Genomic DNA, 22,863 nt, shown 5'->3' with positions numbered 1-22,863 from the left:
TGCCGTTTCTTTATGCAGTTTAATAGAAAAACAACAAAACAAAACACTCACAAAGAAAACACATAGAAAATAATAGCAAACACAACGCAGGCTTGGGGAGATGGCAGGCGAGCCTGAGCTGGGTGCTACTTGCTGCTGCTCTTGGGAAGAGGCCGGTAGACCCCGACCACCACAGCGTGGTCCCGCTCATAGGGCTCCAGGGTCAGCTGCTCTTGAGGCTTCAAGTTCTCCTGCTGCAACTTCCTCACCTCAGAAGCAAACACAGCCTCGGCGGATGCGGTGGAGTCGATGCAGTTGGCCTTGATGGAGATGAGAAAGTGGCCCCCATTGCGCAGGAAGGTGTGGGCGTTCAGGGCCACGATGCGGGACTGGTCCGGCTGGGCCACGTCGGCGAAGATCACGTCCACCATCCCGATGAGCATGCGGTACTTGAGCGGGTGCCGCGCGTCCTCCAGGACCGGAATGATGTTGGTGCGCTTCTTGGCCACGTTAACCAGATCGCGGCCGGCGCGGTGGGAGAACTCGACGGCGTAGACCAGGCCGTCTGGGCCAATGATGTCGGAGACATGGGAGACGGTGGTGCCCGACGCGGCGCCCAGGTACAGCACCTTGGACTTGGGCTTGATGTGGATCTGGTCCACCCCGCCCAGGATGGCCGCGGCCAGCTTGGAGCGGAACGGGTTCCACGTGCGGTACTCCTGCTTCACGCCGCCCTCGGTCACCGTGACGCGCCTCTCGCCGTACACAGACTGGCCCGGCACCATGTTCAGCGTGACCAGCGCGTCCTCCGCCCCGCGGTAGATGAAGACGCCCTCGTGCCGGTGCGGCTCCACCGACACCACCATGGCGCCCTTCCTGCGGCGGCTCTTGCTCTTGGCCACGCCGCCCCGCCGCTGTCCACCGCCGCCGCGATCCTTGCCGTCGCCGCCGCCGCGCCCCCGGCCCCGGCCGCCCCCGCCGAAGCCGCGCGCCCGCGCCCCGAAGCCGCCCTTGCCCGCCTGGCCGCTGCCGTCGCCCCCGCCGCCCTTGCCCGCGCCGCCGCCGCCGCCGCCGCCGCCGCCGCCGCCGCCGCCGCCCCGGCCCCCGCCCCAGCCGCCCCAGCCGCCGCCCCCGCGGCCGCCCCCACCGCCCCCGCGCGAGCTCGCGGCCGACTTCATGGCACGCACCGGGGCGGGTGCCGCGGGTTACCGGTGCCTCGGGGCGGGTGTCAGGGGGCTCCGGTGGCTCTGGGTGGTCGTCCCGGCGGTTGTCCGCGGGGTTAGCAGCGGAGGCGGGCGGCGGGCGGCGGGCGGCGGGGGCGGGACCGGTTCTACCGCAGTGCCCGCATCCCGGAGCCGCCCCCTGACGCAGCGGCTGTGGCGCGATTGCATCACACCCGTCCCCGCGACCCTGCGGCCCGGAAGCCCCGCTTCCCAGCCCGCGTGCAGACGCAGCCTGCTCCTCTTCGCTCACCCTGCCCCTTCCCCATCTCCCGCCTTCCCAGGGACCCCTGGCACTTCCCTGGGCCACAGGGACGGGGGCGTCTCTGCTGCAGGAGAGGGGGAGGTAAGCATCAGCGTCGGTCCTGGCTGTGCCACCAGTTCTGGGACTATTGATCAGCAAGGAAGTGTTGTTGATTCTTCAGTGTGAATGCGGATACACAGAGAGCCAAAATGTCATGTTCAACCTCGAAGTCGAGTCTATGCTTCAAAATCACTCTCTCAATCTGCAGCATTTTCTTGAGGAAAGAAAGAGAAAGAAAGAGAAAAAGAAAGAGAAAGAAAAGAGAGAGAGGGAGAGGAGAAGAAAAGAAAAGAATAATTGGGCAGCACCAAGGGCAGCAACGAGAAGAAAAGAAAAAAAGAAAAGAACAGAAAGAAAATAAAAGAATAACTCGGCACCACCAATGGCCCAAAGGCCGCAACGCAGAGGCGTTAGCGTTTAGTCAGCACCAGGGACAGCGACAGCAGTTGGGGCCCCCGTTTTGGCTACTGCTGGGGGCTTTGGGAACCACACAAGAGCTGGGGAAAGTAGGATAGGTGGTGAAACAACTGGCCAGCCTCCCGTTAGTTGAAGTAAGTGTCTATTCCAGAGAGAGAGAGAGAGACAACGCACACCTGAAGATCGGAGCATTTACTGAACACCTGGTATGTGCAGTATGACTTCCGTTCCATCCTGGACCACAGCTCTTCCCGTCTCATACTCATGGACGGCAGTGCCAGGTCTGATTTTCCCTGAGGACTGGAGTGTCTCCTTAATGGGACCAGAGTTTTATACACTGGAATGTGAACAAGGGATCAGTGAGCGAAATGTATGATTCCTGAGGTTGAATGGTTCACATAAAATACTTAGAGGTTTCCATTCTTGCTATAAGTTGAATATTTTCCAAAATGATGAACTACACTTGGCGTCTGTGAGGGTTAATTTTATGTGTCAACTTTACTGGGCCATGGGATGCCCAGATATTTGGTCAAATAGTATTCTGAGTGTTTCTGTGAGGGTGTTTTTAGATGAGATTAACATTTAAATTGGTATGTTGAGTAAAGCTGATTGCCGTCTACGATGTGGCTGGGCCTCATCTAATCAGTTGAAGGCAGAAATAAAGCAAAATGCTGACCTTCCCCAAGGAAGAGAGAATTCTCCTGCCCAAGGGCCTTTCAACTGGCACATCAGCTCTTTCTGCCTGACAACCTTTGGACCGGGACATTGGCCCTGCAGATTTTGGACCTGCTGGTCTCCACAATCACATGAGCCAATATATATCCTTTATATACACACATATATATATCCTACAGGTCTGTGTCTTTGGAGAACCTTGAATAATAGAGATCCTGAGACAAAGCCTTGAGTCCAAGTGGTTTGTGAGGTGATCCCAGGAAGCACATGTTGGGGAGGCAAAAATGAGATGGAGAAGATAGAAAGGTTAAGAAAGAACTGGGCACAGTGCCTCACACCTGTAATCCCAGCACTCTGGGAGGCCAAGGTGGGAGAACTGATTGAGCCCACGAGTTCAAGACCAGTCCTCGCAAGATAGCAAGACCCTGTCTCTATGAAAATAAACAAGACTTAGCCAGGTGTCATGGTGTGTACCTGTAGTCACTGTAGTACCTATAGTCACTGTAGTACCTGTAGTACCTCAGCTACTGAGGAGGCTGAGCTGGAGGGGTCGCTTGAGCCTGGGAGTTCAAGGCTGCAGTGAGCTGAACTCACACCACTACACTCCAGCTTAGGTGACAGAGGGAGACCCTGTCTCAAAAAAAAAAAAAAAAAAAAAAAGAGGGTAGATTAATGAGTAGATGACCACAGTGGACAATGGGAGCTCAATTGCTCTGAGTATTCTGAGAAACTGTGTGGAAGGCATCTCAGAATTGTTCTACTGCAGGTTGGAGGCTGGGGCATTAATCCACTGTCTTAATTTGTTTCTATACCTGAGACTGGGTAATTTATAAAGAAAAGGGCTTTATTTTTTTTTTTTTTATTCTAAGATAGGGTCTCACTCTGTCACCCAAGCTGAGTGCAGTGGCGCAATCATGGCTACTGCAGCCTTGATCTCCCAGGCTCAAGCAATCCTCCCACCTCAGCCTCCTGAGTAGTTGGGACTACAGGTGTGTGCCACCACACCAGGCTAAATTTTTATTCTTTATAGAGATGGAGCCTCACTATGTTGCCCAGGCTTGTCTCAAACTCCTGGACTCAAGCAGTTCTCCTGTTTCAGTCTCCTAAAGTGCTGGGATTACAGGTGTGAGCCACAGTGGCCAGCCAGGTTTCTTTCTACATAGGTATAAACCATCATGCCTGGCAATTTTTTTTTTTTTTTTTTTACTTTTTGTAGAGATGAGACCTCATTATGTTGCCCAAGCTGGTCTCCAACTCCTGGCCTCAAGCCTCCTGCCTCAGCCTCCTGAGTTGCTGGAATTCTAGGCACAAGCCTCCACACTTGGCACCATGTATACTTTTGTTTACAATTGACTTGTTATTCCAGAAGATGTGCCCTATAGTAACGATCATAATTACATCTGTGACTAGGCCTCAGTAGTAGACATAGTGCACATCAATCATTCCCATAGACTTAAAAAATGCATGAGGAATTTTGCTTATTTTCTCACAGAACCATTCCAACAAATTGCCCAAGGAGTAACTAGCCATGATTGACATGAAACCAGAGGTAATGCTCTATAACCCCATCTCCATTCTTATTATACTTTAAGCATCCATGCATGAAGAAACTTGTTTTCTCTAAGCCATGGTCCACCTCCAAAGGTGACTGACTCTAGGGATCTGATCTCCACCCCAGTGACAGGTGCAGCTATATTTGCTCAAGAGGAGTTGGGCTATGATGCAGTAACACAGAACTCCAAAATCTCAATGTATTAATACAACTATGTTTATTTCTTATGTTTTATGTCCACTGAGAGTCAGTGGGAGGTTTGCACCACACAGCCACTGAAGAACTCAGGCCCCAACATCTTGTGGCTGCAACACGAGAAAAAAGAGGGCCTCCACTGTACTGCTGAAGAATAGAGTGCAGAGAACTCACAACCTTATGTTTAGTCTGGACTTTGACACAATCATTTCTACTCACCACGGATTGCAGCCTTGATCTCCCAGGCTCAAGCAATTCTCCCACTTCAGCCTCCTGGCTGATGACTGGCCAAAGCCAGTCACATGCCCTGCCTAGCTGAAAGGCAGCTGAGAGATGTGGGTGCCATAATTGGGGAACAGTAAATGTTTTTACCTAGGTGTCTACTGCATAATGCCAGCTGGCACACCTGGATCAGTGTACCAAACACAAACACCTCAGGTGAAATTTACTGTTTGGCATGCATATATTTAAATTTACTCATGAAGACAAAATATAATACCTCCTTCCTAACACATGACTAAAACTCAGAATCATAGTCAACTCCCAATAATATATCTAATATAGCTGGTTAATTAATTAGAAAAAGAGAATCTTCTCCCTTTTTCTAGCCTCTGGGCCTTGGAGAATAGCTAAAATCCCTTATTTGGGATGTCATTATTGTTTGGCCATTACCTCTGCTGGGGGACACTTCGGTCTCTTGGTGGCTCAGACTCTCACTCCATTCCCCACTGTAGAATTAGTGGCTACCATTCAGGAAATGCTCAAAAAGCTTAGCTGGACTACTTTTGCAAAGGTCTTCTTTCCACAAGACACCTTAGAAATTCTCTGTAATTCTTCATTTTATAGAATAAGAATCTGAGATTTGGGCTGGGCGCAGTGGCTCATGCCTGTAATCCTAGCACTTTGGGAGGCTGAGGTGGGTGGATCACTTGAGCTCAGGAGTTCGAGACCAACCTGGAAAACATAGTGAGACCCCATCCCAATACAAAAAAAAAAAATTCTGGCCGGGCGTGGTGGCTCACGCCTGTAATCCCAGCACTTTGGGAAGCCGAGGCAGGCGGATCACAAGGTCAGGAGAACGAGACCATCCTGGCTAACACAGTGAAACCCTGTCTCTACTAAAAATACAAAAAAATTAGCTGGGCGTGGCGGCGTGCACCTGTAGTCCCAGCTGCTGGGGAGGGTGAGGCAGGAGAATGGTGTGAACCTGGGAGGCGGAGCTTGCAGTGAGCCAAGATCGCGCCACTGCACTCCAGCCTGGGTGACAGAGTGAGACTCCATCTCAAAAAAAAAAAAAAAAAAAAAAAAAAAAATATATATATATATATGTATACACAAGCTATCCAACTCCTACAACCTAAAATCCCCACAAAAATTACAGTGAGTTTAACTGTGCTCCCCTTCAATCCATTACATTTTATAAGCACCATGTATATTTATGTAATTAAACTGGTATGAAAATGCAAAGCAAACCAAGCAACAAAACAAAGCAAAAAATTGTTTTACTTTAGATGACCGCATGTACTCTCATTAACCAGTGAAATTTCTATAATGCAACCAAGTATTTTTTTGATTTGTACAAATGTATGGGGTACATGAGAAGTTTTGTTATATGTATAAGGCACAGTGATCAAGTCGGTATTTAAAGTATCCATCATGGGAGTACAGTACATTTTTATTAAGTATCATCACCCTGCTCAGCTATCAAGCATTGAATTTGTTCCTCCTATCTTACTGTATGTTTGTACCTTTTTCTTTCTCTTTTTTTTTGAGATGGAGTCTCCCTATGTCACCCAGGCTGGAGTGCAGTGGTGTGATTTCAGCTCACTGCAACCTCCTCCTCCCAAGTTCAAGTGATTCTTGTGCCTCAGGCTCCACGAGTAGCTGGGATTACAGGCACATGCCACCATGCCTGGCTCTGTGTGTGTGTGTGTGTGTGTGTGTGTGTGTGTGTGTGTGTGTGTTTTGCCTGGCTCTGTGTGTGTGTGTGTTTTCAGGAGAGACAGGGTTTTGCCATGTTCTCCAGGCTGGTCTCGAACTCCTGACCTCAGGTGATCTGCCCATCTCAGCCTCCCAAAGTGCTGGGATTACAGGTGTGAGCCACCTCACCAGGCCTGTATGTTTGTACCTTTTAACCCACTTTTCTTCATCTTCCCTCCTGCCCCCATTCACCCTTCCCAGTCTGTTATCTGTTTTTCCACTCTCTACCTCCATGTGATCAAATTTTTTAGCTTCCAGCCAGGTGCGGTGGCTCACGCCTGTCATCTCAGCAGTTTGGGAGGCTGAAGCAGGTGATCACTTGAGCCCAGGAGTTCAAGACCAGCCTGGGCAACATGGCAAAACCCCATCTCTACCAAAAATACAAAAATTAACCAGGCATGGTGGCATATGCCTGTAGCCCCAGCTACTCAGGAGGCTGAGGTGGGAGGATCGCTTGAGCCCGAGAGGTGGAGGTTGCAGTGAGCTGTGATGATCATGCCACTGCACTCCAGCCTGGGCAACAGAGCTAGACCCTGTTTCAAAAAAAACATTGTTTTTTAGCTCCCACATATAAGTGAGAACATGTGATATTTGCCTGTTTGTGCCTGGCTCATTGCACTTAAGATAATTACCTCCATCAACTGAATATTATTTAGCCGATTTTCTAGAAAGGTTAATACTGTCCATTTTGGGCTGACATTGGCCAAGAAGCAAAGTCAAAAATGATGAGAAAATTAGCATAAAATTGTAGATGCATATTAACTTCTCTGTACCATTTATGCCCTAGTTTAAATCTGCTTTTAAAATTTATTTGAATAAGTGTGGGCTGGGTGCAGTGCGGTGGTTCACGCCTGTAATCTCAGCACTTTGGGAGGCTGAGGTGGGCAGATCACTTGAGGTCAGGAGTTCAAGACCAGCCTGGCCAACGTGGTGAAACCCTGTCTCTACAATACAAAAATTAGTTGGGCATACTCACTTTTGTCACCCAGGCTAGGGTGCACCGGCATGATCATGGCTCACTGTGACCTCTGCCTCCCAGGCCAAGCAATCCTCCCACCTTAGCCTCCAGAGTAGCTGGGACTACAGGCATCTTGAATAGGTAGATGTGGCAAGAGTGGACAACTTTGTTTCTGATCTATTGAGATGTTCATGTGGGGTATTTATTTCCCTCTTCAGTTTATTAATATGCAGTTGCCTTTTAAGAAAAAAGTTAAAAACAAAAAATGCATTACTATTGATTTTTATACTTCTACATACTTGATTTTATAATCTTTTACACTTTTAAAATATATTTTGTACTATGTACTTACCTTTACTGGTGTTGTGTGATTTTGTTAGTCTAGGGTCCTTACATTTCAACATTTAGCATTTCTTGTAACGATGGTCTTCTAGTGACAAACTTTTTGTTTATTGGGAAACATCTTAATACCATTTTCCTTTCTGAAGAATAGCTTTGCTGAATATAGAGGTCTTGATTGACAGTTTCCCCCCCTTTTGGCACTTTAAATGTCATTCCACTGGCCCTGTGAAGTGCCAGTGGAAGGTAGGACTGGCACTAGAATTCTCAGTGGGGGGGTGGGATTGGGGAGAGTAACTGAATTCCAGCAAACCAGATTATCTTTGGATGACGGAAGTCTTCAGGCAGCCCTGTGTTTGGAAAAGCACTGAGTAGAGACCTAGGTAATGGATCTTAGCTCAGCAAACAGGTCCCTGTAAATTAAAGAATGGAATGAGGAGAATTTATATTTACGTGGAGACACTGGTCCATACCAAGTCAAACGTTTTCTGACCAACTTAATTTTCCTCATTCCTCACACTATGGTGTTTAATCAATTGTGGGATGTACATTTGAACATTTCTGAAACTGCGATGCATCTCACAGTCATTATTAGTCAGATGATGGTTGTGACATAGTCATCACCGCCTTCACATGAATATCAGGACTCAGATAATAATCCTGGGAACTATAGTGGAACATCAAAACGCTGCATCATCAATGTTTTTGGTAGCATAGAGGACGATATTGTCTAGAAAAGACAGATGTTAATGACTGCATCAAAAAGTGTCTCAAAAGAGTGGGACTCTGAAGTTTTGGGAGTATTTTAACCAATTTAGTTCAGTTGTATTTTCCTGTGCTAAGTTTGTACGTAAGTGATACATGACACAAACAAAAGTCTAAAACTCTTTTCAGTATGAAAATTCTAACTTACGAAAGTTCTATCAGTTTAAAAGTTTGTCAAAATTTTTTAGTAGTGCAAAACAATAGTATCTTGCAATCTATAGTGTTTAGAGCTATTGATATATAGTATTGTAATTTCCTAGAATGCAGTAAATAAGCTTGAGGTCACAGAAAGATCATCCCATTTGTTAGGATAAATGAGTGAACATCTGAAAATTGTGTTTTTCTCCTTTTCTTTTTTTTGAGATGGAGTCTTGCTCTGTCTCCCAGGCTGGAGTGCAGTGGTGCTGTCTCGGCTCACTGCAACCTCCATCTCCTGGGTTCAAGCAAGCGATCCTCCTGCCTCAGCCACCCGAGTGGCTGGGACTACAGGTGTGTGCCACCACGCCCAGCTAATTTTTGTATTTTTAGTAGAGACGGGGTTTCATCACGTTGGCCAGGATGGTCTTGATCTTTTGACCTCGTGATCCGCCCGCCTCAGCCTCCCAAAGTGCTGGGATTACAGGCGTGAGCCACCATGCCTGGCAAAAATTGTGTTTTGTCTATTAACCAATAAAAAATTATTTTGACTTTTTTTAGAGGTCAAATGAAGGCAAATTTGAGGGTCACAAAGGCCCACAGACTTACATGAGATTAAGGATTATCTGAAGTCAAACTGGCTTTGCTTTTCCAAAGGCTAGCACGTTAAAAACAGGCTAATCAGCACAACCGTAGTCATAGCTACTACAGACTCAGGCAGGAGGATCACTTGAGCCCATGAGTTCAAGGTTACAGTGAATGGCCAGGCACAGTGGCTCACACCTGTAATCCCAGCACTTTGGGAGGCTGAGCCAGGCAGATCACCTGGAGGTCAGGAGTTCGAGACCAGCCTGGCCAACATGGTGAAACCCTGTCTCTACTACAAATACAAAAAATTAGCAGGGTATGGTGGTGCATGCCTGTAGTCCCAGCTACTTGAGAGGCTGAGGCATGAGAATTGTTTGAACCCGGGAGATGGAGGTTGCAGCGAGCCGAGATCGCACCACTGCACTCCAGTCTGGGTGACAGAGTGAGACTCTGTCTCAAAAAAAAAAAAAAAAAAAAGTTACAGTGGACTACAGTGGCACCATTGCACTCCAGCCTGGAAAACAGAAGACCTCGTCTCTATAAACAAAAACAGGAGAATCAGAACTATACTATTCCTAAGGAAAGGTTTCTGATATTATCTGTATTATTAAATGGTATTTATATATCTATAAACTATGGTAAGACAGTGTTTTAAAGATATAGTTATGGCCTGGGGTATCTGAGATGATGTTCCAGTATACGAACTTATCATGACCTTTGGTTAATTCAACATACTCCTGTAGTCTTTCATTATTTTCTCCTCCACCTCACTGAACCCTGTTTTTTTTTTTTTTTTTCTTTATTTTGAGACGGAGTCTTGCTTTGTCTCCCAGGCTGGAGTGCAATGGTGCGATCTCGGCTCACCACAACCTCTGACTCCTGGGTTCAAGCAATTCTCTTGCCTCAGTCTCCCCAGTGGCTGGGATTACAGGCGCCCGTCACTACGTCTGGCTATTTTTTGTATATTTAGTAGAGACAGGGTTTCCCCATGTTGGTCAGGCTGGTCTCAAACTCCCAACCTCAGGTGATCTGCCCACCCCCAGGTGATCTGCCCACCCCGGCCTCCCAAAGTGCTGGGATTACAGGCGTGAGCCACCATGCCCGGCTGAATCTTGTTTTTAATTCCTAAAGTCTCCTGAGTCTTCGGACCCAAGGGCTCAATAGTCTTGGTGAACTGTCTATGCAGATAGTAGAGTGAGAGGAAACTGCTTAGCCTCCCCATGTTTGTTGGAGGGGGCAGCGATCTAATGTGGACATGTTAGACTTATACATACCAGTTTGTGAATGGAAGCTATTATTATAGCTCATTAAGATTCTCTCTAAGGTTCCTCTAAGCTTGGAGACTTTTAGAAACAGCATGGTATGATACAATTCATGCTCATTAAACATTCATTTTTCTATTGTGTTGGCTTTACATGGAATCTCATTTCAGTTTTGTGTTGGCAGATTCCATTAACTGCTGACTCAATAATCAGTGTGCGGAGCTGTACCCCAAAACCTCTCGCTGCCACTGCCAATCTCGATATTCTGTGCTGCTACAAAGATTCCAATTTCATGAAATGAGACAATATGCCCTGCCCGGGGGATGAATTGTGACTGGTCTAGGGAAATCACAGCAATCCTCTTCTTAGCTTGGACATTCACTCTAGGTTTCTACCTTCCTTTGCAACTGGGATTGGCATCTGGCCAATGAGATGTTAAGAGTTAATCTTGAGCTTCAGGAAAATTGCCAGTCTACATTTCCTTGCCCCCTTCCCCCGAACCCAAGTCTGTTATATTGCCAATGTCACCTTTCCTAAAATGGAAATAGCCTGAATTTGGGATTTTAAACATGCACGGGTGTGAATCTTAATTTTGTTCCTGAGGATTCCAGGGCAAGTTACTTATCTCTGTGCAGTCTCAAGTTTTGTTACTTGTAAAACAGGGTAAGTATCTCTCACAGAACAATGAAATGAGACATGAATGGGACAATGAAGAGGCGTAAATTCTTGGGGCCCTTTCAGGGTCAACAAATGGGATTCCTTATCTAATTAAAATTAATAAAACACATTCCTGCAAAGTCAATACACTCTCACTGTGGTGCACTGTTATTTCATGGCCTCCACTACGTCATTTTGGTTTAATGCTCAGCAAGATATAAGCATATTTGTGGAAGTGATTTTTTTTCTTTTTAGAATTCTAGCTGTTAAAGAACCACATTTTGCCTGGTTGACAAATTTTCTTTACTTATGCTTGTGTCCACATGATTGTAAAAAACCAAACAGTGCCAATGGCCACTTTGGTAAAAACACACAGTGTTCAAACCTATGAAGGATTACATCCTTTGGACAGGTTTTATTCCCAGGATATCAAACCCCTTGGCCATGACAGCAGCTACTGCTTCACATAGCAGCATACGCCACATGTTCACCTTCAATATTTTTCCTGAAAAGACAGAAAAAAGTTGTTAATTAACTTGTTTTCCTTTTTGAAAATCATTATTAAAGAATCTATGTTACTTGCAAATTTTAGTTAGAAATGCATAGTCCAACCCACAGATGTTTTTGGGTTTTAACTAGAATCTTCTTTACCTTAAACTATGAAGACAAACAATTTAAAAAATAAAGGCATTTGTTATGAAATATGTTTTTAACTATTAAGAGATATAAGGTCTGCAATGATGAGAACAGTAAATTTTACCTTTCTTTTAAAAAATTTTCCTAGTCCTCACGGTCTGAAATAACTATAAACCTCATTATCACAGTGGTGATTTTTTTCCCTAATAAAGTTTCAGTCCTCAGGCATGACTTTAACAAATGCCTACTTGCCTTATAATACATTAATTCTGGCTACTTCATTAACTATGTAATATGACAGAGGGCAGAGAGCCTAAGGTAAGAAAAGATAACAATTGTTTTCCAAGAAGTTTCCATTATCAAAAACACCCAAAGATTCCTCCTGGGACCCATAAACACATTGTGTTTGTTGGAAAAATCCTACTCTCGAGTCATCTTCCAATTGTTTTCTTTGGAGTCCTAAGGTTCCATCTCATGTGCCTAATTGTAGAAAAGTAGACTAATTGGGCAGAGTTCCATTTCTGGTTTAAAGTGCTACTTCACATTTTGTCTTTTATATATGATATGGTTCACTGTGCAACTGTTAGGGAAAAAGTGGAAGTTTCCATGAATAAAATAAATCTGAAAACCACTCCCACACAATTCAAATGCTTTAATGGCACCCCATCCCTAATATGGCTACTAAATGAGACACTTGGAGCTGGGTGCAGTGGCTCACACGTGTGTAAGTCCAGCCATTCAGGAGGCTCAAGTGGGAGAATCACTTGAGGCCAGAAGTTTGAGGCTTCAGTGACCTATGATTTCACCACTGTACTCCAGCCCAAGGGACAGAGCAAGATCCGTGTCTCTCACTAAAAAAAAAAAAAAAGACACTCACCAGTCTGTCTATCTTTCTCCACGCAGTAGCAGCTATCATAGAACTCTGTGAAAGTAGTTGCCAACTCATATATATAATCACAGAGAGTGTGGAGAAATAAGTCATCTAAAATCTTTTGCAGAATCTCAGGGAACCGTAAAATGCACCGGCCTAGTTTCCATTCCTTCTCATGATCCAAAAGAATCTTGGTTTCTCGAGCAGCTTTTTGGAGCATTTCTTCATCAATATTGGCCAGACGTGCAATAGACCTTAAAAAAAACAAAAAAATCATGAGGCAATCACCACTGTTCCCTTTTTTTAGGCACACTCATTCTCCACTTGAAAATATGTACTAAGAAGTGATTCACGTAAATCAGAAATTATCACCGATTAAAAAGAAGTTCCTATAAAATGAAGTATTTTATTATACGATATACCATCAGGCAAAACTAATAACCTGATCTAAAGCATTTCATAATACTAAAAATGGAAATATAATTCTTTTAGGGGATCAGCTGTCACTTTCTAGGTATTTAAACACAGAGCATCTAGAAGAGTATTGGCAAATGCAGTTAAGGCCAGGTTTAGGGATTCTGGGATAACTTGCAATACTAAAAGAGGACGTATTTCCAAAGATGCTTGTAGGCAGAAAAATAAATCTGAAAAAAACACTTTAGGCTGAGCGTGATGGCTCATGCCTGTAATCCCAGCACTTTGGGAGGCCGAGGCGGGTGAATCACTTGAGGTCCGGAGTTCCAGACCTGCCTGGCCAACATGGTGAAACCCCGTCTCCACTAAAAATACAAAATTTAGCTGGGCATGGTGGTGAGTGCCTGTAATCCCTCCTACTGGGGAAGCTGAGGCAGGAGAATCACCTGAACCCAGGAGGTGGAGGTTGCAGTGAGCCGAGATCGCGCCATTGCACTCCAGCGTGGGCAACAGAGTGAGACTCCGTCTCAAAAATAAACAAACAAACAAAAAAAAACACTTTAGAAGTCAGGGGTAATGGTGGTATGTCAGTAATCCCAGCTACTCAGGAGGCTGAAGTGGGAGGATCATTTGAGCCCAAGACCCCGTCTCATTTCAAAAAAAAAAAAGAAAATATTTTTGAGTAACTAAATATGCTTTCATTTGATTCACAATAAAACAATGCCTACCCACAATTACCTGATTCTAGTGAAGGCATACAACAAGTAAGCAGCTGTATTTCCTCTGTCATCTAGCATTTTGTCAAAGGAGAAGATGTAGTCATTCAACCGGTTATGGGAAAGGTCAGCATATTTGATACAGCCATATGCAACAGATGTCTGAGCAGCATTCAATTCCTCTGCAGTTAAGACCTTTGGGAAAAACAAAACAGTATTTCATAGCTTACTGACTGCTGCTTCTGCCCTGGTGTCTCATAGGCATAAGACTGGGGTAGGGAACATTTAATGGTATTCTTTTACCAATAAACTTTAATAAACACTGACACTGAGGCAGAAGGACATGGGCCAATGTACAAACAAAATAATGAAAATATAAAATGCATTATGCACAATGAAGAATGTTTCTATGAGAAACTGAATTTATAAAATGTAAAATGTCAGCATGAATACCTTTTTCCAGTGTATTCAGTAGATATGAAACCAGAAGCATCAATTATTAGTTTATATCCACTTCATACTATGAACATTGTGAGGTTATAGGAAACAGAGTAACACCAAAAAATACAAACAAAAAGCTAGGGTTAAATAATTAATTGAAATCAAGGGTGTATTAAGAGTAGATAAAAGAACCCATTCACTGTTTTGCTAATATTTGCTCAAGTATTCTGAAGCATTATTAGGCCATGAGTAAGTAATTAAGGATTCTTGCTTCTGGCCATGACAGAATACCTTGCAGCAGACTAACCATTCTACCAAAAGCAACTATTTAAAAGCTGGGTTAAACATATGAAACAACTGGTTGAAGTCACTAGAGAGCATCAACACAAGCAAAGTTGAAGGGACTATAGTTCTTAGAAGAATGAAAACATTGGGAAGGAGTCCATAATCACTTGGCTTTTTTCCCTAAGGGCATTTTTCAAATCACTACATAGTGGACAAAGGGGACAGAACCCAAGCAGAAAGAAGTGGTCTTGTTGAGGTGAGAAGACAAGAGTTTAGAGTATGGGGCTGCCAAAGAAGCAAGGACACAATCCCCAAAAAGAAGGAGCCACAGAGGAGTCAAAGACTCTGTGAACACATTTCTTTCAAATGTCATATGGCTGGCATGCACAAGGCAAGACTCCAAAAAATCTATCAGGAAAGAGCAAATGGTAATTAAAGAGCTGAGCAGTGATTTCAGCAGCTGTGTGACACTAGGCAGTTCTGCAGCGGCAAAATGGAAGGGCATTAGCACACACGCCATTGAAATATGGCCAGAGGGCCATATTTCAGGAGTAAGGACCTCACCCTAGTCATAAAGATAAAATTTAAATAGTTCAGCCCTAAAGAAGCATAAGGCCAATACAAATAGGGTCAAGATAATCAGCTGGTATGCTATCTGTCGGCTAGAAGAAAACAACGGTCTCTGGAGGGAAATAACCTCAGCCAGAATCTTTATAATTTTCTCTTCATAATGCCGAGCACCCAACAACAAATAAATCTTTCTAAAAAAGCAAGATGAGCCATGCCTGTAATGCTCATGCCTGTAATTGGCTCATGCCTGTAATGCAGCTACTTGGGAGTCTGAGGTGGAAGGATCACTTGAGGCCAGGAGTTTCAAACCAGCCTGGACAACACAGACCCCTATCTCTTGGGGGGGGGGAAAAAGATAAAAGAGCAAGATGAAATAACTAAATACTAAGGAGGGGGACTACAAAGAAAGGGCTAGGAGAGAATCAAGACAACAGAAACAAAAGAAAAAAGATAATAGCAACTTTAAAATCTGAAACTGTTTAAGATGAAGCTACTTAAAAAATACTTATTAATGACAAAGGGGGAAAATAGTAACTTTACAGGGGAGAAAACTGATACTATCACCTTACCAAAGAGATCAAAATTATTATTATTAATTATGAAGCTTATCAATATCATGTGCCTCCTGATATGAACTGATAAGAACTCTACATCTATTCTTGTAAGACTGTATAACCTGGAAACAGAGTACAACTTATAAGACTTATAAGACTGTATAACCTGGAAACAGAACTAACAGAACAGGAACCGATATCAGACAAATCCAACTAAGTGATATTCCAAAAAAACTAACTGACCAGCAGACTTCAGAAGTGTTGAGGTCATGAAAGTCAAAGACAGACCAAGGAACTAACTGCCCAGATTAAAGAGAAGGAGACATGATAACTAAATGTAACATGTTATCCTGGACTGGATCTTAGACTAGAAAAAGGTCATTAGTGAGACCAACTGTGCAACCAGAATAAGGACTGCAGATTAGTTAATGGTATTGTATCAATGTTAATTTCCTGATTTTGATAATCATACTATATAGCTATGAAAGATATTAGTATCTGGGGATACTAAATGAAAGATACAAAATTCTTTGTACTATCTTGCAGCTTTTTTATGTCTAAAACCGTTTTAAAATGTTTAAAGAAAACTACAATTAACATGCTCAAAAAATTAAAAGGAAAACAGTAAGAAAACTGGAAGAAAAGATGAAACATTTCAAGAAATACCTTAAACATAGAATACCAAAATATTATCTGAAGTAGAAAATATTCAAAATAAAGCAAAAAGAAAAAAATGAATTAGAGCATAAGAAACACGTGAGATACAAAGTTCTAACATATGTACTTGGAGTACCAAAAATAACAGAATGAGGAAAAGTAGTAGCATTTGAAGAGACAGGGCCAAGAATTCTCCTAACCTGATGAAAGAACTCAACCCACAGATTTAGGAAGTTTGGCAGCCCCCAAAGGGTAAAAACAAAAATGACTCCCCAAACCACACTTAGGCATTTCTTAGTCAAAGTACTAAAAATAAAGCCTAAGAAAAATACAAAAAAAGTCTGAGAAAAAGATACATACTTTCAAAGGAGAAACAATGAAACTTACAACTGATTTTCAAAGGAAACTATGGTAGCTGGAAGACAATGGAGTATAATTTTTTTTTATTTCCTCCCCCAGCCCCACTGGTCCTCTCTCCAGTTCTGTGGAATGTCATCACTAAAAATGCTGAAAGAAAACAGCTGCCAAACTAGAATTCTATACCCAATAAAAACATTGTGCAAAACTGAAGGCATAATAAAGACATTTTTGGACAAACAAAAATTCTGAAAGAATCTGTCACCCCAGCAGACCTGTGCTAAAAAAATAAAGACCTTCAGATTGTGGAAAAATAATCCCAGGTGGAATCAAAAAACTGCAGGAAAGGGTGAAAATATATAGATAAATGTAAGTACTGACTGTCAAATGCAAAATAATAATAATAATAATGATAAATGGGCAAAAGAGTTAACAGACTCTTCACAAGAGAAGATTGTGTAGATGACCAATAAGCCTAAGAAAAGGCAGTCAGGCCAGGCACAGTGGCTCATGCCTGTAATCCCAGCACTTTGAGAGCCTGAGGCAGGCAGATTGCTGAGTCCAGGGATTTGAGACCCGCCTGGCCAACATGGTTAAACCTCATCTCTAAAAACAATACAAAAATTAGCTTGGTGTGTTGGCATGTGCCTGTAGTCCCAGCTACTCGGGAGGCTGAGGCAGGAGAATTGCTTGAACCCGGGAGATGGAGGTTGCAGTGAGCCAAGATTGTGCCACTGTACTCCAGCCTGGGTGACAGAGTGAGATTCTGTCTTAAGAAAGAAAGAAAGAGGCCGGGCATGGTGGCAGGGCAGATCATGAGGTCACGAGATTGAGACCATCCTGGCTAACATGGTGAAACCCCATCTCTACTTAAAAAAAAAAAAAAAAAATACAAAAAATTAGCCGGGCGTGATGGCGGGTGCCTGTAGTCCCAGCTACTCGGGAGGCTGAGACAGGAGAATGGCGTGAACACGGGAGGCGGAGCTTGCAGTGAGCCGAGATCGCGCCACTGCACTCCAGCCTGGGCAACAGAGTGAGACTCCGTCTCAAAAAAAAAAAAAAAGGAAAGAAAGAAAAGAAAGAAAAATAAAGGTAGTCAATATCATCAATATCATTATTCATCAGAGGAATGAAAATTTTAACCACAATAAGTCACTATGCACTCACCAGAAAAGCTAAAATAAAAAACACTGACTAAACCAATTGTCAAGGTTAATATGTCAACTTGACTGGACTGAAGGATAGGAAGTATTGATCCTGGGTGTGTCTGTGAGAGTGTTGCCAAAGGAGATTAACATTTCAGTCAGTTGTCTGGGAAAGGCAGACCCACCCTTGGGTGGGCAGCATCTAATCAGCTGCCAGTGAATATAAAGCAGGGAGAAAAACGTGAAGAGAAGGGACTGGCCTAGCCTCTCGGCCTACATCTTTCTCCCGTGCTGGATGCTTCCTGCCCTTGAATATCTGACTCCAAGTTCTTCAGTTTTGGGACTCAGACTGGCTCTCCTTGCTCTTCAGCTTGCAGACAGCCTATTGTGGGACCTTGTTATCGTGTAAGTTAATACTTAATAAACATCCCTTTATATGTACCTATCCTATTAGTTCTGTCCCTCTAGAGAACCCTGACTAATACACCAATGTTGGTAAACATATGGTGCAATGAAACTCTCATATGTTAGTAGTGGGAGTATACAACGGTCACCACTTTCTCCTTGGCAATTTTTAATAAAGTTAAGCATAAGCCAACCCTACAACCCAGCAATGCCATTCCTAGATATATATCCGAAAGAAAAAGCACATGTACCTCTAAAAGGGCTTGAACAACAATGTTCAAAATAGCTTTGTATTCAGAACAGCCAACAACTGGAAATAATCCTAATGTCCATCAATAGGAGAATGGATAAACAAAATGTGGCACCTTCATATATCAGAATATCATGCAGCAATAAAAACAAATGAACTACAGCTGGGTGTGGTGGCTTATGCCTGTAATCCTAGCACTTTGGGACGGCAAGGTGAGTGGATCGCTTGAGCCCAGGAGTTCCGGCCTCGGCAACATGGCAAAACCCCATCTCTACAAAAAATACAAAAATTAGCCGGGTATGGCAGTGGGTGCCTATAGTCCCAGCTACCCGGGAGGCTGAGGTAGAAGGATCACTTGAGCCCAGGAGGTCGAGATGCGGTGAGCCATGATCTTGCCACTGCACTCCAGCCTGAGCGACAGAGTGAGACTCTGTCTCAAAAACAAAACAAAACCAAAAACATATGAACTACTGATGCACATGGAAAAGGGCACATACTATGTGATTTCATTTATATGAAATGCCAGAATAAGCAAAAGTGATTTATGGTGATAGGAAAATCTCTGGGGTGATGGAAATATATCTTGATTGGTGTTCTAAGGCATATATATGTAAAAATTCATTAAGCTGTGCATTTTACTATGCACAATTAAAATTAACTTAAAAAATTACTAGCTGGAGTGGTTAAAAAGAGTTAAAGCAATTTTTGTCATCAGGCAGACTAACAAACAGCTAGATGACTGAACTTACCACTTTTCATCTGACTGTGCCAGATGTGCCTAGACCAGTGATTTAGCTGGATCATGGGGGCAGATTCTTTATGGCTTGGTGCTGTCTTGGTGATAGTGAGTCGTTGTGAGATCTGGTCATTTAAGTGTGTGGCACCTTCTCCCCCTACTCTCTCTTGCTCCTGCTTTAGCCATGTGAAGTGCCTGCTCCCCCTTAATTTTCCCCCATGAATAAAAGTTCCCTGAGGCCTTCCCAGAAGCCAACTGATGTTGGTGCCATGCTCCTACAGCCAGAAGAACCATGAGCCAATTAAACCTCTTTTATAAATTACCCAGTTTCAGGTATGCATGACCTCTCCTCTACTGCTCTAAACTTAAAAAAAAAAAAAAAAAAAAAAATTTCTTGTTGACTTTTCAATTCCTTCAAATTCCACACAAACTGAACCATAGTCTTTTCTAAGGGTGCAATGAAAGGCCATCATGTTGCCTGCTCTGAAGGTTCATCAATGGCCTTGGGTGGCAAGAACTGACTGCTATGACCACTCTACAAATGCTCCCAAGAAGGAGCATGGCACATGTAGACTCTGATGTGAGCTGACGAATCAAACCCCTTCAGTCTGCAATATTCTCCCTTCATTGGGAACTGCTGTTAAGCAGCATGGATACTAAGCTACATTAACAAAGGAGGAAAAAGCCAAGGTCTTTTTTAATTGCCAAGAACTATATTTTCTAAATAAATGCTCAGCAATTCACAAAATAAACTTACTGTGCAATAAAGTCAGAACAATATAAGCCTTGTCCTAGGTGGGACTGACTCCTCACACTTCTCCTCAGTTCTCTCAATAAAAACAAAAATGAAAAATCACAATGCTTGATACACATTATGCCAATAAGGCTTTGAATTACCTTGTCTCTTTCTTTTTCCTTCAACTTGTCCATGGATCGTTTTAGTCCTTCTCCCAGAAGATCCATGAGGCGCACTGTTTCACCTGAACGTGTTTTAAACTTTTTCCTAAAAAATGTAAAACCCCCAATCAGATTTTGAAACAGACTTTTCAACTTAGAAATCTTTGAAAATGAAGGTTTGAGAGACCTGACCACAAACTGCAACATATGTTTTAAATCTCTAAGATACATGTTGCCCCTGAGAACTATTAAGAGAGGGTTGATGCCAATGTAACAATGCCTTATGCCAGTCATCAAGCAAGGAGAGTACTACATGAAACACTGTGCTTTCAAGTGTCTTTCATCTCTAGCCCTCAACTCAAAGCATCCTATGCTCTAGCCCTCAAAAGCACTCTCTACATATTTACCTTTAATAAGTTTCCTAACAGAGAAAGAAGATATTTGTTAATTTGTTTGCTTTCTTGGAATACTAAGTTTGGCTTAGATGTTTCACCTTTTTAGAAAAATTACTAATCAAAATATATGTTTCTAGAATTGTTGAGAAAGTCAGCAAATTCTTTGACAAAATCTCACTTGAATTTCTCTGTATACTAATTCCTCTTGTTCAGTGGTAACCAAGCCTTGATTCATACCAGAATCGCCTGGCAAGGTTTAAGAAAGATGCTTGAGCAGCCAGTTGCTTGCTTGCTTCATTCACTCATTTATTTATTTTTAGAGACAGGGTCTTGCTCTGTCACCCAGGCTGGAGTGAAGTAGTATGACCACAGCTCACTGTAACCTTGAACTCCTGGGCTTAAGTAATCCTTCTACCTTACCCTCCCAAGTAGCTAATTCTATAGGTGCGAGCCACCACACCTGGTTAATTTTTAAATTTTTATAGAGATGGTGTCTCTCACTATGTTGCCCAGGCTCCTATCAAACTCCTGGTCTCAAGTGATCCTCCCACCTCAGCCTCCCAAAGTGTTGGAATTACAGGCCAGAGACACTGCACCTGGCCCAGTTCCTTTAAAAAAAAAAAAAGAAAGAAAGAAAAAAGAGAAAAAACCTCAGGATGCTAGGGCCCCGTTCAGATCTACTGCAATCAGAATCACTACGGATATGGCAAAAGCACTAATAAGCATTGCCCTGGGCAGTCGCTGTTAAAAAGCATTTTGAGAAAACTGAATTTTACATATTAAACAAAAAAGTTTACATAACACCAAGGATATAATATCATTTTCCTTTTTTTGGTGGGGGGGGGTGTTTAAAAAATCCCTCAAACATAACAATGAAGCATGCTTTTCTAACACAAAGAGTATCAAAATGAATGTGCTACTTTCTGTTAAAGTTTTATTTCCAGAGCTTGCCCAAGCAAGAATCTACTTGCCCTGTAAAATTCTGCTTATACAGAATTAAAACTCCTTTATTATCCCACAAATACATTATATATTTCCATAGCTTTCTTTAGCCCATACACTTCTTCTTAAGTGTTCAACTTTCAAATCTCTGATAAAATGAAACTCATCATGAAGACCAGTCAAAATGCTAAAGGAAACCTTCCTTAATCTTTCTACTTTGCAATTACTGTTCCTTTCAGTTACTCCCTACCTGTGCCTGCCTTGAATTTTTGTTTTTGTGTTGGTCTATTCTGACTAGTGGCTCTACAATGAGGGATGCGTATCTGAATACCGAGAGCTTTAAAAAAAACACAGATGCCTAATACTCCCTTTAGACCTAATAAGTCAGTAACTCCCACAGTGGGGCTTGCATGTATATTTTCACAAGCTCCACAGGAAACTGCTCTGCTCTAGATGATAGCCTCTTTCAGAGAGGAGCTCATGTTCTGTGTACCTGCGTATACACATTGTGGAGCATCCAACCAACACCATGCACAGCACATCCTCAATAAACAGATGTACAAGGAATAGCAGGAAGATGATGAAATTAAAAAAAAATTATCATTCAAAAAATTAAAACAGAAAATGTCATTTAAAAATAGCAGAATCTGTGAGCATTAAAAAAAACAAACCTTTTTCTTAAGTCCCATCCCCCTCTGTGAGAATTTTTTTTTTGAGACGGAGTCTTGCTCTGTCACCCAGGCTGGAGTGCAGTAGCACAATCTCAGCTCACTGCAAGCTCTGCCTTCCGGGTTTACACCATTCTCCTGCCTCAGCCTCCCGAGTAGCTGGGACTACAGGCGCCCGCCACCACGCCCAGCTAATTTTTGTACTTTTAGTAGAGACGGGGTTTCACCATGTTGGCCAGGCTGGTCTCAAATCCTCACCTCGTGATCCACCTGCCTCGGCCTCCCAAAGTGCTGGGATTACAGGTGTGAGCCACTGTGCCTGGCCCAAAATTTAAAAAAAAAAAAAAAAAAAAGGCGGGTGGGATAGGATACTATAACTACATGATGCTGAGTGCAGAAAAATTTTAAAAATTATCAAGAATCCTTTAGCCATTATATGACAAATGAATTAAATGCCATAATATGAGCACTAGTAATTTTAAGCAAGTGTCAGAGTATCATCTAAATGTCCAAAAAACCAACCGTTAAGAAACTAAGATACTATTAAGTAATGATCAACTTATTGGTTTGTTTTAAAAAACTTTATGTCCATAAACACTATAATAAGGACTTAGTGTCTTCTTATTCTTTTTGTTTTTGAGACACAGTCTCACTCTGTCACCCAGGCTGGAGCCCAGTGATATGATCTCGCCTCACTGTAACTTCCACGTCGATGCTCAAGTAATCCTCAGCTGGGATTACAGGTGCATGCCACTACGCCTGGCTAAGGTTTCTTTTTTTTTTTTTTTTTTTGGCAGATATGGGGTTTCACCATGTTGCCCAGTTTGGTCTTAAACTCCTAGGCTCACGCAATCCTCCAGCATTGGCTTCCTAAAGTGCTGGAATTACAGGCGTGAAA

At 43.1% G+C, this 22,863-nt stretch overlaps 2 protein-coding genes across 2 annotated transcripts in view; both read right to left on the bottom strand.

Moving 5' to 3' along the window:
• FBLL1 (fibrillarin like 1) lies at positions 1-1,339 on the bottom strand. The gene has a single exon (XM_004042969.5). The coding sequence runs from the start codon at positions 1,155-1,157 to the stop codon at positions 126-128; it is 1,032 nt and encodes a 343-aa protein (XP_004043017.4). The 5' UTR covers positions 1,158-1,339; the 3' UTR covers positions 1-125.
• Positions 1,340-11,305: 9,966 nt separating this feature from the next.
• RARS1 (arginyl-tRNA synthetase 1) overlaps positions 11,306-22,863 on the bottom strand; it is a 32,630-nt gene continuing 21,072 nt past the window's right edge. The window contains exons 12-15 of the mRNA XM_019027948.4: positions 19,961-20,066; positions 13,686-13,858; positions 12,540-12,787; positions 11,306-11,531 (exon numbers count right to left, since the gene is read on the bottom strand). Coding sequence (XP_018883493.1) covers positions 11,422-11,531; positions 12,540-12,787; positions 13,686-13,858; positions 19,961-20,066 — 637 coding nt within the window. The 3' untranslated portion in view covers positions 11,306-11,421. The remainder of the gene's footprint in view (positions 11,532-12,539; positions 12,788-13,685; positions 13,859-19,960; positions 20,067-22,863) is intronic.

This window comes from Gorilla gorilla, chromosome 4, assembly GCF_029281585.2.
Source record: "Gorilla gorilla gorilla isolate KB3781 chromosome 4, NHGRI_mGorGor1-v2.1_pri, whole genome shotgun sequence".
Classification (NCBI taxonomy): Eukaryota; Metazoa; Chordata; class Mammalia; order Primates; family Hominidae; genus Gorilla; species Gorilla gorilla.
Note: the sequence above shows the minus strand (reverse complement) of the source record. Positions and strands in the feature narration are given on the sequence as shown.